The sequence below is a fragment of the Oreochromis niloticus genome, linkage group LG8, assembly GCF_001858045.2.
Source record: "Oreochromis niloticus isolate F11D_XX linkage group LG8, O_niloticus_UMD_NMBU, whole genome shotgun sequence".
Taxonomy (NCBI): Eukaryota; Metazoa; Chordata; class Actinopteri; order Cichliformes; family Cichlidae; genus Oreochromis; species Oreochromis niloticus.
Genome location: NC_031973.2, coordinates 9,435,505 through 9,452,425, shown reverse-complemented (window position 1 = coordinate 9,452,425; position 16,921 = coordinate 9,435,505). Strand labels below are relative to the sequence as shown.

At 38.2% G+C, this 16,921-nt stretch overlaps 1 protein-coding gene across 1 annotated transcript; it reads right to left on the bottom strand.

Moving 5' to 3' along the window:
- Window positions 1-89: 89 nt before the first annotated feature.
- On the bottom strand, window positions 90-13,450 carry LOC109203206 (alpha-N-acetylgalactosaminide alpha-2,6-sialyltransferase 1-like). Its single transcript, XM_025909931.1, has 5 exons — window positions 13,326-13,450; window positions 12,860-13,022; window positions 11,073-11,235; window positions 5,477-5,560; window positions 90-567 (listed from the first exon to the last, which is right to left on the bottom strand). Exons 2-5 carry the CDS (start codon window positions 12,924-12,926, stop codon window positions 462-464), a joined length of 420 nt encoding a protein of 139 aa, XP_025765716.1. The 5' UTR covers window positions 12,927-13,022; window positions 13,326-13,450; the 3' UTR covers window positions 90-461.
- Between the last annotated feature and the right edge of the window lie 3,471 nt (window positions 13,451-16,921).

Here is a 16,921-nt window from a genome sequence, read left to right as displayed (position 1 = left end):
ACTGATGTGAATGGGCTGGGCTACACCACAGTTTGCAGACAGATAAGCAAACAAATGTATTCCGACACACAAAGCCACACACACAGGTATTAGAGCAATGTGTTTTATTACACAACCAACTTCAGAAACAAATGTAACTCAGGGTTTATATCACTTATATTTGCAATATATTTCAAAACTAAAATAAAAAGCATTCCTTTAATTTCTTTTAGGATTCATTCATATATTAACCTGCTCAGTGTGAGAACTGATCCAGTCTAGTTTGGTTTTCCCTTCATGTGGATGACAGGTGGTCAGAACAACAAAAACAAAGCAGTAAAACACAATAAATCAGAAAATTGGGAGATACTGTCCAGCCACGTTGAATACTGCAAAAAAGTTCATTTGGTGTAATGGAGAAGTTTTTTAGTAGTTTTTAAGAATAAAAAGTCATAGTGAGCATCTATGACACAACAGGGGTCTCAGAGTCGGAGCTGCTCCTCTATGTCTCCCTCTGACACCTCCCCAAAAGTCTCCTTGTTTTCTTTAAGTAGCTGGAAGATTGCAGCCAGTTGCTCATGCTGCACCCTGGGAAGAAAAGAACAAAAGAAATACTGAGAGGTGAAAGACACAAACAATCCTGGACACGTTGGATTACTTTCAAAGACTTTATTTACACAATTTAGTTGAATAATATACTCAAATAATCAAAACACACAACACTCAAAACAGGAATGGTTTTACAGGTGGAGGCCACTGACGATTGACTCTATGAGAGCTGGACAGGGCTGTAGAAAGTTATTAACCCATCAGTAGGACCTGTATGTGCTCCGTTTCGTAAGCAGGAAACGTATAAGCACTCTCAGAGCCCTACAAAATGAATGCCAGCAAGCCACTGGTGTGACTGTCTTTGACCAAACAATCAGAAACATGCTTCATAAGGGTGGCTAAAGGGGCCAACATCCTCTAGTGGTCCCAATCCCCACTACCTGGCACTGTGGAGTCCAACTGGCATTTGCTATAGAATACCCGAATCCACCACTGCTGCCCTTTGCTTTTCACAAATGAAAGGAGGTTCACATTGTGACAGACGTCAAAGGGTCTGGAGAAGCTTAAGAGAACAACATACTGCCTGTAACATCATTCACCATGAGTGGTTTGGGGATGGGTCAGTGATGGTCTGGGGAGACATATCCATGGAGGGAGGCATGGACCTTTGTAGGAATGGTACCCTGACTGCCATTAGGTATTGCCATTATGTATCCTTGGACACATTTGGCAATAGTATGCAGGTAGTTCATGGAAATGAATTAGCCCCTTTTCCATTATTACCTACTCGGTTCGACTCGCCAGGGTTTTTAATTACATCATAGCACCTGGTACCAGGTACTAAAAAAGTACCTGCTTGGCCGGAGTTCCAAGTGATCTGAGAAGGTACCAAGATGTAAAGTCATCAGACTGCATGCCACCGATCAGCTAGTCAGTGGCATCACTCGATGAGTCATGAGAGCAAAAATCAAAACCGGCATTTCTGAATGGGAACAAGGGAAATGGCTACTAAAAAATGACACCGTGTTCCCCAAGTCTGATGAAAAGCCACAGACCAAGCAGCATGTATATCTTTGCCTCAACGTCCACCTTTGTTGTAGCGTTTGTGCCGCTAATGTGCATGGGGGTCATCATAGCGAACACCATGCACATTATGTGGTACTCGACTGTAATGGAAAACCAATCAATTTGAGTCGAGTCGTGGCAGGTTGTATTAGCTGTGCTGAGATGATCTAAATAGATACTAATGAAAAGAAGGGCTATTGATACCACTCACTGCCCCTCTACTTTGCTGACCTAAATCCAATAGAACACCTCTTTGTGTTTCTATCCATTCGACTCGCCAGGTTGTACCTCCTACAGTTCAGGAGCTTGGTGATGCCCAGATCTGGCAGGCGATACACCAGGAAACCATCTGTTGTCTCATAACGAGCATAAAAACATATGGACTACTGAGTATCACTTTGAAACTGATTTCGACATTGTCTAAAGCTCATCTTAAAAAGTCCACTTTACTTAGACAATGGGGTAACTGCTCTGTTAAGCAACATGTTTTTACGCTCTATAAGATTGTTTTCCCTCTTCTTCCAGTGTGTATCCCAGTCTAATTTAGACTTCATGGTTCATTTGAAAGGACAGATTTAAGAATAGTTTTGACCTTCTTATGCAGCACTGGATAAGTAAGCATATAAACATGTTTTATTAGCGAGGCTTGAGCATACTGTAGGCATTAGAGGTGTTGCCCTTGATTGGTTTAAATCATACCTCTCCAACAGGTCCTTCTCGGTCAACCTGGGCACCTGCTCCTCCTCCGCTGCACCTGTCTGCTGTGGCGTGCCTCTAAGATCTCTGCTGGACCCTATTCTGTTATCACTGTATATGCTCCCTCTAGGTGCAATCTTTGAGAAATACAATATCGCTTTTCACTGTTATGCTGACGATATACAGATCTACTTTGAACTAGCTGAGGATCTTGTTCTGTCTCTGCACTGCTTTCAAGGGTGCATGTGTGAGGTCAAAGAATGGCTCGTAGGAAACTCTCTTATCTTAAATGATAAGAAAACTGAAATTGTGGTATTTGATAGTAATATTCCTCGTGGACAACTTGGTGATGCCTTTGGTTCCCTTGCCAGCTCCCTCTCTGACACTGTTAGCAATTTGGGCGTGTTGCTGGATAGCTCTTTTAAATTTGATAAACAAGTGTCCACTGTAGTTAGATCTAGTTTCTACCAACTGCATCTCATTTCTAAGGCTAGGCATTATGTTCCACATAAGGGCCTGGAAAAGCTTGTTCATGCCTTTGTGATCTCTAGGCTGGACTACTGCAACTCCCTTTATTTAGGTCTTCATTCTGCCCTTCTTCATAGACTGCAAACTGTTCAAAATGTGGTGGCACGCCTCCTGACCGGAACTGGGAGGTTTGCCTCTATTACCCCTGTTTTAGCTGACCTGCACTGGCTACCCATTAAATACGCATCCAATTTAAAATACTGCTGTTAACTTTTAAAATGATCAACAACACAGCCCCGAGCTACCTTATCGAACTCCTTAGATTGTACATTCCCGCTAGAGCACTAAGGTCATCTACTCAGTTACTCCTGGTGCAGGCAAGATCTCGGCTGAAGTCTAGAGGTGACCGTGCGTTTGCCTTGGCTGCACCAGATTTACAGAATAACCTTCTTGTTGCTATCCGCGCGTCTAATTCTATCCAATCATTTAAATCACGGTTAAAAACCTATTTATTTAACCTTGCCTTTCCTGCTCGTTAATCCCTGTATCTGATCCCTAGACTTACTCTATTTTACCTTTTATATACATTTTTTATGGTTTTGTGCTTTTTTACTTGATTCGCATTTTATGCTATTCATGTGTATTAGTGACACTGACCTGTTAGCATACTTGGTACTTTGTTATGGTTCTATAATACTTATAATATTTACGACTACGACTACGACTACTACGACTACTACAACTAAGAGAAAGGAGGGAACAGCAGGGCAAATTGTGAACTTTTAATAGGTAAAAGTTATAAACACAAAGACACTGAATGTTACATCTTGTAGAAAATAGTTTCAAAGAAAACTACATTACCAGCATCAATCTGACTTTGTATCAGTTCAGACAGCCTAATATTTAATTACTTATAACTGATTCCTGAATACTTTATGAGATTACTGGGGTTGCTTGTTTTGCCTGCACAGGTCCTTGTGTTACACTGACTCCATAATGTAGCAGAGTAGAAAAAACTCATGAAATGCTTTATCACTGAGCTATATCCCAAATTGAAAGTCAGAAGTGAGATTTAGCATGTGAGGAAACCTTAAGAGCAGTTTTAGTGGCTCAGCCTGGGAGAAAGAGTTCCAACTCACAACAGTTTCTATTGTGAGCTCTGGTAGATTTATAGGCTTTGTGTACAGAGACTCAATGTCTCGTAACAGTGAGCCAGACACCCCACACTTCCCCAGCACCCCCCACAGGTTCTTCTGTGGGATGTGGTCAAAGTTCAGGAAACACAGGGTCTAATGAAAAACCTCCCTGTTGAAGTTCTGTTCGAGGTGGGAGTTGAAGATCTATAAGTTTAGGTCCGTCAGGTCTGAAAAATAATCAGATCGTTTACGTTTTTTGTGTTTTGCTCTTAAGCACTGACTGTAACATCAAGAGAGGCATTCAAACTGAATCAGTCATGAAGCTCTCATTTGACAGCTGAATGACGGATTTATATTATCATAATAAAGATATACCTGGATTACATCCCACTAACTTGACACTATATAACCTCACACTGATTGTGTGTATAATTAGACCGCATGTATTCAAGTAACTTAAGTAGGTGAGCAAAAACATTTAAGTGCTTTACATTAATATTTTTTTTCAAGGTTGTAATTAAACAATGATCTGGGTTGAACATCAGACAATGTATTGTTGCATCTGTCTTTCCATATTGTTGATGTGTTTTTTCATTAAGCGGTATACTTAATTAAAAATATACTTTTTACACTTAGTAAAGCTAAAAACAATTGAACAATTTAGTTATTTTAATTTTTAATGCATCTATTGGGTATTGTACTGAACTCATTTATGTTCTTTATGTGGCTGCAGTTAATATTTCATGTCTTCTTAAACATGTTAAGAAGACATGACTCACAAACCTTGTGGGGCTTGTGACTGAAAAACTCCCAATACTGTATAATTACGGGTGTACTTTATAATTACTCATAAATGGAGTACTTTTAGTTCTTTAAAAAGATTTACATTTCCTCCAGCTAAAAGAAATCAGTTTGTCAAGGTGTGTGTGTGTATTTATGCCAAGCAGCCATGTTTAAGTTTTTTTTTTTCATGTTTAGGATGCGCCATGTTTTCTTTCTAGTTTTCCCAGTTTAGTTTATTCTTTAGCTTTGTTTTGTAATATTTTACCAGCCTTAATAAACAGCTCATTTTCTGTTAAGTTTGAGTTTTGTTTGAGAGTGTCTGTGCTTGGGTTCAGCTCCTCTCTCCACACACTCAGCTTCACAGCCCGACTGTGACAGAAACCCCATAAACTCAAAAAAGAATTATGCCTACTTAATTTCCTGTTATTAAAGTTGATATCACTGAAAATAGGCACATATGAAAACCAAATAAGATTTTGAAATCCTTAATGTATTTCAACTGATTGACTGAAAGTCCCAACCATCACTTTAATGATTCTCAACAGAGCCGAGCAGAAGCTCAGAAGATTCACTCTCCCAGAATGGAGTTAACTTTAAGAGCAAACTTGTTCAGGAAAGACAAACAATTATTAGATGATGGAAGAGTGTGAACTGCTGCCTGTTTCTATGTTGGCCCTGGGATGCACCAGTAACCTGTCCAGGTATGGAACCAGCTTTTCTGCAACCTTATTAAATTATTACCAACATAGGTCCATTTTAAACCACAAATAGTCTGTATAGTATGCTCATAGGAGTCTGACCTGTTCCTCACGTATCGGAGGAAGTCCTGGTGGAGAACGTAGAATCGGCTCTCATTGTACTGCCCTGAATAGTAGGTCCCTGGCCTGGTGAGGTGAAAACACAAGAGAGAGGAGGGATAATTGATATTATTAATTTTAGTTTTTTTTAATACAAGGCAATACAATTGTCCATTAAAGCCTAAAAGAAAAAGTAGATAGCAACTCAAGTTGTTTTAGCTGTTCCCAGAGTGCATTTGTAGAGTACTAACAACGAGGCACCTGTGAACACCTCACTTGTGGGTGCACTCAGCAGTGACATCTGGAAACAACAAGGAAGGCCCTGGATTTTTACCAGTTAGACAAAACACAGCTGATAAATTGTCTCTAGTTCTTTTCCACTCACACCTCTTAGCTGAGAAGGCTGCTCTTAAAAGATTGTCTAATGACACTATAAACTAATTATAAAAATTAGTTATTTTTTTCTCCTGCTTTGACAAATCTCATTACATAACTACTTATTTTGATGCAGTTGATAATCACCATTTCTTGTGGTGTGAGCCACTAGAGCCCTCATGTCCTTTGAAAAGACCCTCGAGCCATCGGAAATCTCTCATTGCCTCAGGAATGAGCACATATTTTATTCCCTGCCAAGAGAAAATTATGGAGTTTGTGGACAGTATAAACAATATCACACCATTGTCTTGTAAATTTTACTACCTCATCATGAGGGGCAGATTTGTATCCATACGTCCCAAAAAATAAGGTGATGCGGTGATGGAGTGCTCTGTGTGAACATACACTGATGTTCTATTTCCTACATCTTCCTCAAAACCTTTGTTTGGCAGGATGAACGGTGCCGTTACCAAACACAATTCAGAAAGTTGACCTTTGCTTCAGTTTACATTGATTTAATTGTAATGTTCAAAATCAGTCACTAGTTAAAGCAACAGCATTCAAGTTGAAGGCAGAGTGATATACCTTTCATCTTATTATGCTTTTCCTTAGTGTCTGTCATATAGCAGCCTTTGTGCAAGGATTTGCTAAATGCATTCCTGTAAGGTCCAAGAGATTTCTTTTATGGAAGTTTATTTACATCACTGAAAAACATGTGAATTTAACAACTAAAAAAACAAAATTTGTATAACTCAAAAGTATAAGTAACTATACGTCAAAAATATTGGTTGTTATGTCAAGATTTAAACTTAATAGCTACAAATTTCAACGTATGAGTAGGGATGCAAACTAATAAATATTTAGTGATTCAGATTCTATAATTGATATCACTTATTGATTTTATCCCTTATCAATTCTTTTATCGATTGTCATTGGGTTCTCATTGGCTCCTCTTTGAGATCGGCCACCATCACTAAGCATAAGAATATTGCTGTTGTTTGTGCATGTTAGAGATATTTCCCATTTTTGTTGCATTTTGGTGTCATTATTCAAAAAAGTTAGAATTGCATATATTACACAGAAAAAAAGCACTTTTATGTTTTTTTAAATTATGTTTATTATGTCTTTTTTAAAGTTTTTTTTGTATGTTCTGTCCGGCATTGCAATCAGAATTATTGTCTGTAGGCCTAGAAAAATCCCCAACACTTAATTGTTAATTGTTGTTAATTGTTTATTATTATTTATTTTATTTTATTATTTATTATTATTCTTTTTTTTTTCATTTTGAGTTATTACAATCAGAATGGACAGGACCGGGGGACAGGAAAGAGGAAGAAAGAGAGGTTGGGAAGGACAGAGGAGAAGAGGGATAGACAGAGAAAAGACACTGAAAATCTGCTTATCTAACCTTAATTTCATGTTAGTAAATCAAAATTTACCTACTTAACTGAAAATTTTAAGATAATAATACATTTGGCATAGATGCCATGTTTTTTTTCTTTTTCTCAGTTATGGAAACAAGCTTCCATCATTGTTAAACTGTGGGCTCAGTTTTTTTGAGTTGTGCTTCTAGACTTGTTATTTGTTGCTTTGAAAGAAAAAGATAATTTATGCTTTAGCACCTGAATATGTTGCTTTCTAGTGTGCTGGAGTTTGAAATTTATAGTCCTTGATTTTGTTTATGCTTGCTCCCCTTTGTGTCCAGTTTGTCTCTGTCTCATGGTTAGTCAGTTTATGAAAGTCCTTCTTTATTACTGTTTTTGCTTTTATTTTTCTCCACTGTTTTACAAGCATTAAAGAAGCTGTGGTTTTAAGTTTATGTCTGTCTGTCAAGTCCTGCATTCTGGGTTCACTTCCTGTCTGCCACAAGCCCTGCTTTTGGTGACAGATGTTACTAGGAGCTCATATCTCCAGAGTGTAAAAACAAACGCTTTAGCGAGCTGCTGTTCAAACCTGTTCAAATGCCAGGGGTGATTTTTTTTTACAGGTCTAACCCTGTTTCTTGGTCTTCAACAGACTCCTTTTCAAAGAGAGGAAACTTGTGACAGAAACTCATTTTTTGATGTCATTACAATATCATTAGCTAAAGTCTCTTCTTCAGTGTGTTTAGTCATTTTGAAATCAGCACCATATATAAAATGAATATTTAGGAAGATAACTAAACATTAGCATGAATATGAGAGCATAAGAAGTTGAAACAGTAAGCGAAGAAAACAGTTGTAACATCTCTTTCTGAGATCAATCTGTGAGCTCCTGTAATAGTAAATCATTGATATGTTGGTAAAAACCAACACAGTCATATACTCGTGCCATGTTGAAAAAAAAAAAGGACAACAAGCTAAAAATCACACTGAGACCACTGATCATAAGAATGAGGAGAGACCCGAGGCGGCCGAGTGTCAGGTGAACCGAACTTCAGGTAAGAAGTTATGAACTGCAGTCTATTTTATTCATAAGGTTAGTTAGTAGAGTTGCCAACTGTCCCGTAAAAAACGGAATCGTCCCATATTTAGGGAAACTATTACGTGTTTCGCATTGAGCTGAAAAGGAACGGAATTTGTCCCGGACTTCAGCTAGAATGGAAAAAGACACAAAGCTGGAGTTATTCTGTGTCTATACGCTGCACAGCTGCTTCTTCTTCTCTTATTCTCTCCCCTCCCTCTCCTGTTGCTCCTTCAATCATGAAACTGATCAACGATCAGCTGATCGACTTTTCTGATGCAAGTCCCGTCTCTCTTGTTTGTTTATCGCCCACTTTGCGCCAGAAAGAGGAAACCAGCGGAAGTCGCGCTAAACAACAGCAGCACGTTTAAGCTTGATCAGCTGTTGTTAGAATTTATTTAAAATTAATTTCTAGTATCAGCTGATGTTTGCTGGAACCAAAGCTGTAAAAGCTGCTGGTCATGATATCGGTTTGGATATCCTGGTGAGAGGGAAACGAATGAAGATAAAACCAGGAGATGTCCTTACTGAATCATCAGAGCTGAACAGGTGATGGAGAAACAGGTTTACATGAATGAGTTGAAGGGAAGTTATAAACTGTTTGTGAGAGGCAAATAACACCAGGATCCTTTTTTAAGTAAATGACAACTGGTAACTGTGCAGGGGCGGGTCTAGCAAAGTTTTGCCAGGGGGGCAGGTAGGGCATCAACAGAGAAAGGGGGGCACAAAGAAATACTTTTCTTTCTTATTCTCATTTAACCTCCTAGGACCTGACATCACATTTTGGGTTATTTAGACCAAAATACTCAATTTTGCTCTACAAGGGCTTGATATCCACTTACAAGGACATTATACTGCTACTGTTCTATCAAAATTTTAAACAAATATCCTCATATGTGGCTCTGATTTTTCATAAAAACAAAAATAAGGTAAAAAAAAAACCTGGTAATTCTTCGTTTTTACATTCATTGGGCCCCAATATGCCCAAATATCAAAGAGAAATTAAAAATGCATGCCGTGGAAGAGTTCGGGTCTTAGGAGGTTAAAATGTCTCACTTTTAATAAATAATTTCCTGAATCTTACAACCAAAGTTGTAAAATGCATAGAATTCATACATATACCGACAAGACAGTATACATCACTGTCACAACAGTGTTTGTTTTCATTCAAAGGCTTTATTGCTTTTCCTATAATACCTGGTGGGCCAGTCTCTAGTCAAAATGTCCGGGCACATTTTTTGTCCCAGTCCAGCCCTGCCTAAAGATATTTCCTTATTCGGTGTTTTCATTATGTGTTCCAAATCTTCCTTCAGATGCTGTTCAGATGACTTGAGATTAGGCAGTAGCATTTGATTAGTATCACAATATAATAAGCATCAAGTCATTCAGTGACTACTCACTCTCTATGGATAGACACTTTGGCATCTGGAGAGGACCATTCCTATCAGGATGTAATTTCTCTTCTCTTCTGTTGACTTCAAGCAACGAGTCAGAAGTCAGAACAACCAGGATGTGTGAACCTCTACCTTATGCAAATCATCTTTGTCAGACATTCATCCAATGACTTGTATGATCTGCAAACTTAACAGTCATGCTCATGTTACAGAAAAACTGATAATTGTGTGTACAGAGCATACAGAAGAGGGTGTTAACTCTACGATGGAGGATGTTTGCTTGCCCAGACTGATAGCTTGAGGGCGGTTGGTGAGTAACGTGTGTCAGTCAGTGCATGAAGTTTGTCCATCAGTTTATTTGAAAGGATGGCGTTATGTGGAGCTCAAGTTCACACAGAGCATCTGGACCTGTTGTGTTTGTCTATGGGAGTAAGGGCTGTATCAAGAACCACTAAGTTAATCTGTATGCTATCAGAATCAGAATCTTTTACCAAAATTATATAATTTCTCATTCAGTACAAAGAAAACAATCTAACAATTCATAAAAATACAATAAAAAAACACACATTTCTAAAAAATAAATAAAATCATTTATTATTGCAACAGCCCCCAAAAAAGGTTTTTATAAAACAGTTCAGATAAAATATAAAAGAACCCACCCACCATTTTAATCTCACTCTAGATCTTGTACTGACATATGGCATACAAACTTAACATTTAGCAGTATTCCCTAAACACTCTCTTTTGTCTAATCATTTCCTAATAACATTTAAATTTACAGTAATGGATTACACAGCTGGGGCTAATGCATCTGTCACATGTCTCTCTGAAAGTGCTGTAACTAAGTTTAAGGATATAATTCCTCCACTGTTATCTTCCTCAATTCATTGTGCCCCCACAGAGCACAGCAGCCAGCTGAATTCTACTCTCACAGATGATTATCTTATTAATAGTGTTACATCTTTACTGCGTAAGACTCTGGATACTGAGGCTCCTCTGAAAAAAGCCTAGATTTCAGAAGCGCTCATAGGCTGGAGAGGAAATGGCATCTCACTAAATTAGAACATCTTCATTTAACCTGGAAAAATAGTTTACTGCTTTTGAAAAAAAAAAGAAGAAAGCCCTCCATCAAGCTAGAACCTTATTATTCATCACTGGTTGAAGAAAATATTATAGAATACACATATTATAGAAATACACACTTGATATATACTAGGTATATATTTCTGCAGCATTTTTGAATGTTGTGTGTCCCTAGAGATTACATCAAATCTAAGTGATTGCTGTGCTCTGCATCAAACTGCAATGACATAGAAACATTTGACCATTACAGTTACCTTCAGTTTAAAGAACATTAACAACAGGTTTGTTTTGTACCTCTTACGTACCGAAAAACGTAATCATGAGCATCGATCTCTGCACCCACTTTTGAGCCGTTCAGAATTCCTGCAGTACCCACCACAGCACAGTGAACACAGCCATCACCACCTGGTTTTGGGAGGAGCAGTGGCTCTTTTGGCTTTGGAATCAGCTTCACTGAAGCCATCACATCTGCAAACGAAAAGAAACACATGAGTGCAGACACTTACATGTGTATTTGTGAGCTAGTGAATCTCCATTTATTTACAATTAGGAATCTAACTGAGCTGAGGAAACTGATAAATCCTGAACAACTGTAAGTTTTAGCAAAGAAAGTCCAAGGAGCTTGGAAAGAAGGCAACTGGGACTGTCTACCATTAGACAATGTTTTTCTAATGTTGTCCAGTTTTGTTGAGTCTGTGTGATTTATAGCCTCAGTGTCTGTTTTTTAGCTGACAGGAGAGTGTCATGAAATCAATATCCTTAGTATCCTTATTTTCCTATTATATTGTTTTATGTACTTTAATAATGAAGGCTTGCAGAGCAAGGCCACCTTTGACTCACAAACTAAGTGCTCAGCCACACTGAAAAACAGGAAGTTTTAGTGCACAGGCCTATTGATAGATAAGACACAGAAAAGAGGAACTTTCCATATAAGCAATGTTCGAAACTGTGTGACGTGTAAAGTACCAAAATAACACCTATATGAGACACAGCTTGTGATTCTAATCTTAGAGCTCTTGCAACTGGCGTTTGAGCTGTGCAGGGGTCTCTCTCTTCCGGAAGATGATTGAATAAAAAGAAATATAACTGTTTTAACACACTATGAGTCGGTTTTCTCTGTTCTGTCATGGGGGGAAAAGGATCGGGGTTTAATAAGAGGCACAGTATGGTGTCCTGGTGCTTAAAGTTTAAAAGTATAATTCATTTGAAGATGCACTTCCACATACTTTGATTATAACAAGGTATGCAGATTATCTGAGCTACCTTTTTCTTCCTATCAGCTCAAAGCAGTCTGATGGCATTTTCAACCACAGAACAGCCACTTTTTTGGACCATTCTTTTTAAACTATGTAAGCTTGTTTTCACCACGGTGTTTTTTAATTTTTATTTTACTATTCATTTATTTTTTTCATCTGTAACACAAAATGTTGGGTAATTGTCTTAAAATTTTGATTTAGAGGGTTGAAATTAGTGATGGAGTCGGGGTAAGGCTTATGTTGTTCTGAGACTTATGAAATCACACACACACAAAAACACAAATTTGAATCTATTCAGTTTCAATTTTCACATAAAAACTTGATTGTTTCTATCATGTGCACAAGTATAAATGCATTGAGTTGCTACCTGTGACTGAATGACTAGATATTTGCATTAAAGAGCAGTTGAAGAGGTGTACCTAATGAAGTGACCAGTGAGTGTATCTTAATTTAGTGCTGTATGAATAATTTCATGTCTCTCAGTATAAGTTAAAACTTCACTTTTTTTTAAAGTCATCATTTAATTAATCCTTGGTGAGCTTTGACATGCTTCAACAGGACCTTTGTCTCTGGTGCTTGAATGAGTGCATTTTTAAGACGGAAAACTGTAGATGACGCAAAAAAAACAAACCAAAAAAACACCGGTGACATAATATTTTTTTTTAACACTTGGGGTATCTGTCTTTTGTGGGTTTGTATCTTTGTCTTTTTATTATAATATCAGGAGTCAGAAACTGGAAGAAGAAATGAAATAACGAAAAAAAATCTATTACTTATCTGATCAGCCTCACACATATACTGATATTTAATCTGGATTCAGTTTCACAAACAATTACCATCATATTTGAACTGCATGAACCCAAAAGGATTGTTAAAATGTGAAAGGCGATTCCACTCGCTCATGTTAATGTTGTCCTTGTGCAGAAACAAACGTATGTTGGGAAGAAAAGCCTTCTTGAAGTTCTCATCCTGAGAGTTTCGCAGTGATTGGGCACATGTCTGATAATCACAGAAATATTAAATCATGAAATCGGTTAAAATGATTTTGTGAAAGCTTTATACCCCGAGGAAACAACAAACTCAACAGTTACAGAAATTTGAGGAATGATTAAGAATTGTGAATTTTAATTAAAGTAGTGAAACCATTAAGAAAGCCAGTGAAAGTGAAAATACAGGACAGTTACAGCAGAGGCAACAGACTGACTGCGTGGCTGAGCACACTTCAGTGTTACCAGCCCACACCCATCAGCTTAATTGCTACATTTGTACTGTCTCTGTCATATTGTGTCTTAGCATGCTTACTGTTGGTCTAGGTGGGGCATCCTGGTTATAGACATCATCAAAATCCCACTGAGGAAGCTTTGTGAAATTTCCTCTGTAGAGGAGAGGTATTGGAGTCTCAGCCACAGCTGTGGTAGACACAGAAGGTGGCACAGCTGTTTTTTCTTTCTGTCCCCAGAGGTTAATATCAAACGGAAAGTTTTCCAGAGATAATTGTCCAACTCCAACTGCAACAATGGCAATGGGACAAAAGGGAGCAAAAAGAAAAGTTCATAATTAGCAAATCGATACATAGATTCTTTTTTAAATGTCTGCTGTTATCAATAATAAAAATTAACTTTTTGGTAAATATTCCTGTGATAGAATCAAAACCACAAAACTAACTGTCATTACAAGGAGCAATAAAAATATCCTGGAGGATTGGGATGCCATCGCTGTTGAGTGAAGGCTTGTTGTTCAATTTAACACACATGTATGTATGCATTTCCTTCTAAATTTGACACGTTCTCACTGATGTGAGTGGGCTGGGCTACACCACAGTTTGCAGACAGATAAAGCCACACAGGTATTAGCAGCAATGTGTTTTATTACACAACCAACTTCAGAAACAAACATAACTCAGGGTTTATATCACTTATAGCTGCAATATATTTAAAAACCAAAATAAACAGCATTTCTTTAATTTCTTTTACTCGTGTGACTGTCTTTGACCAAACAGTCAGAAACATGCTTCATAAGGGTGGCTTATGGGGCCAACGTCCTCTAGTGGGCCCAGTCCCCACTACCTGGCACCGTGGAGTACAACAGGAATTTGCCATAGAATACCCGAATCCACCACTGCTGCCCTTTGCTTTTCACAAATGAAAGGAGGTTCACGCTGTGACAGATGTGATAGGATCTGGAGAAGCTTAAGAGAACAACATACTGCCTGTAACATCATTCACCACGAGTGGTTTGGGGATGGGTCAGTGATGGTCTGGGGAGGCATATCCATGGAGGGAGGCATGGACCTTTGTAGACTATATAACGGTACCCTGACTGGGATGAACTCCTTGGACACATTATCAGATCCCTACACTGATGCAGTGGGTCTGGGGTTCCTGCTCGACCACAACAATGCTAGGCCTCATGTGGCAATGGTATGCAGGTAGTTCATGGAAATGAATTAGCCCCTTTTTCATTATTACCCACTCAGTCCGACTTGCCACAATTTTAAGGGTTTTCATTACATCATAGCACCTGGCACAAGCTACTAAAATAGTACCTGCTCGGCCGGGGTTGCAAGTGATCTGACCAGGTACCAAAATGTGAAGTCATCAGACTGCATGCCACCGATTGGCTGGTCAGTGGTGTCACTTCATGAGCCATGAGAGTGAAAATCAAAACCAGCATTTTTGAAACCCGGGAACAAAGGAAATGGCTACTAAAAAATGACGTATGTGCAAAATACACAAATAGTCAGTGCAGGCTAGCAATAGTTGTCAAATGAATGTAAATTCTCCATTTTATCCACTAGGCCAGAACATGGCACTTTCTTCCTGTTTTCTTTTGTTGTTGCTCCCACCCTAGACATATGTAGGCAGAATGAACATCCTCACATGGTTTGCAGTCATGAATTTTGGCTCTGCAGAAATAGGCATCAACATTTTTACTGCACATCTTATACTGCTACTACAACTAAGAGAAAGGAGGGAACAGCAGGAATAATTGTGAACTTCTAATAGGTAAAAGTTATAAAAACAAAGACATTGGAATGTCAATCTCGTAGAAAATTGTTTCAATAAAAACTACATTACCATCAATGTGACTTTGTATCAGTTCAGACTGTCTAATATTTAATGACTTATAATTGATTGCTGAATAGTTTATGAGATGACTGGGGTTGCTTCTCTGCACAGGTCCTTGTGTTACATTACACTGACTCCACCGTGTGGCAGAGTAGAGGAAATTCCTGAAAGGATCAAACACTGGAGATACAGTCAACATCTGCTGTGACACCTGAGGATCACGTCTAATGTGGCGGCAGGAGAAGTAAGAGTGTGATCAGATAAGCAACGCTCCATGTTTACATCAGTTACTTAATGGCCACTGAAGCTTAAAGAGCTGATTAGTCAGAAAACACTGCTGAGGTCAAGACTGTGAATGCAATTGAAACTTAAACACAACTTTGAAGTAGTTTTCATGCAATGGCCAGAAAGTGACTCTTCTGGGACCAGCAGGTGAGAATGACTCATGAGACTCATACTTTACCCAGTTTGATCCTTTTTCAGGATTATAGACATTTAAAGTTTGTGGTGAAGTGTATCCTGCAATGATAAGAGGGCATGCAGTAAGAAAAAAATATCATTTTTCACCCAGCAGTACCAGAAATTTTTTTTTTAAGTTTCATGTCATTCATCCATTAGCTAAAGCTTGACAGAGACTAAATCTTGCCCTGATCAGTCTGTCCTGAGCAGCTGTGCAGTAACAGAGTGTCAGTCTAAAGACGCACAACCACACATGAGGCAGCGCAGGTAAGGTTAGAGGGAGGAGGATTATCAAAAGGCTAAACATACAAGTGGAAATGAGTAGTTACAAAATGTTAAACTAAGGAGTGATGACATCCAGTTCTGAGAAAAGTACAGATATTCTTTACTTGGGTAGAATTACAGAGAGTCGTGTTAAAACTTGTCAAAGTAAAACTTGAAATCTTGAATCAACCTTTTTACTCAATTAAAAGGTAATGAAACCTTTTGCTAATGATATAATTTATTAGTAGTCCATGAGAATACAAATGTTATTGAAAACTAAATTTTAATTCTAATGAATGTGCTCAACTTGAATCTGTTAAGTAGGAGACAAGGAATAAAAAACAGTATTTAAAAAAACTATTTTCTGTTGAATCAGAATCAGAATACTTTATTAATCCCAGAGGAAATTATGTAAGAAAAGAGTGAGCTCCCAGATTGAAACCAGGAACCCTTTCATCTGCAGTCAAATGCTTTATCACTGAGCTATATCCCAAGTTGAAAGTCAGATGTGAGATTTAGCATGTGAGGAAACCCTAAGAGCAGTTTTAGTGGCTCAGCCTGGGAGAAAGACTTCCAACTCACAACAGTTTCTATTGTGAGCTCTGGTAGATTTATAGGCTTTGTGTACAGAGACTCAATGTCTCGTAACAGTGAGCCAGACACCCCACACTTCCCCAGCACCCCCCACAGGTTCTTCTGTGGGATGTGGTCAAAGTTCAGGAAACACAGGGTCTAATGAAAAATACCAACCTCCCTGTTGAAGTTCTGTTCGAGGTGGGAGTTGAAGATCTATAAGTTTAGGTCCGTCAGGTCTGAAAAATAATCAGATCATTTAGGTTTTTTGTGTTTTGCTCTTAAGCACTGACTGTAACATCAAGAGAGGCATTCAAACTGAATCAGTCATGAAGCTCTCATTTGACAGCTGAATGATGGATTTATATTATCATAATAAAGATATACCTGGATTACATCCCACTAACTTGACACTATATAACCTCACACTGATTGTGTGTATAATTAGACCTCATGTATTCAAGGAACTTCAGTAGGTGAGCAAAAACATTTAAGTGCTTTACATTAATATGTTTTTCTAAGGTTGTAAGTAAA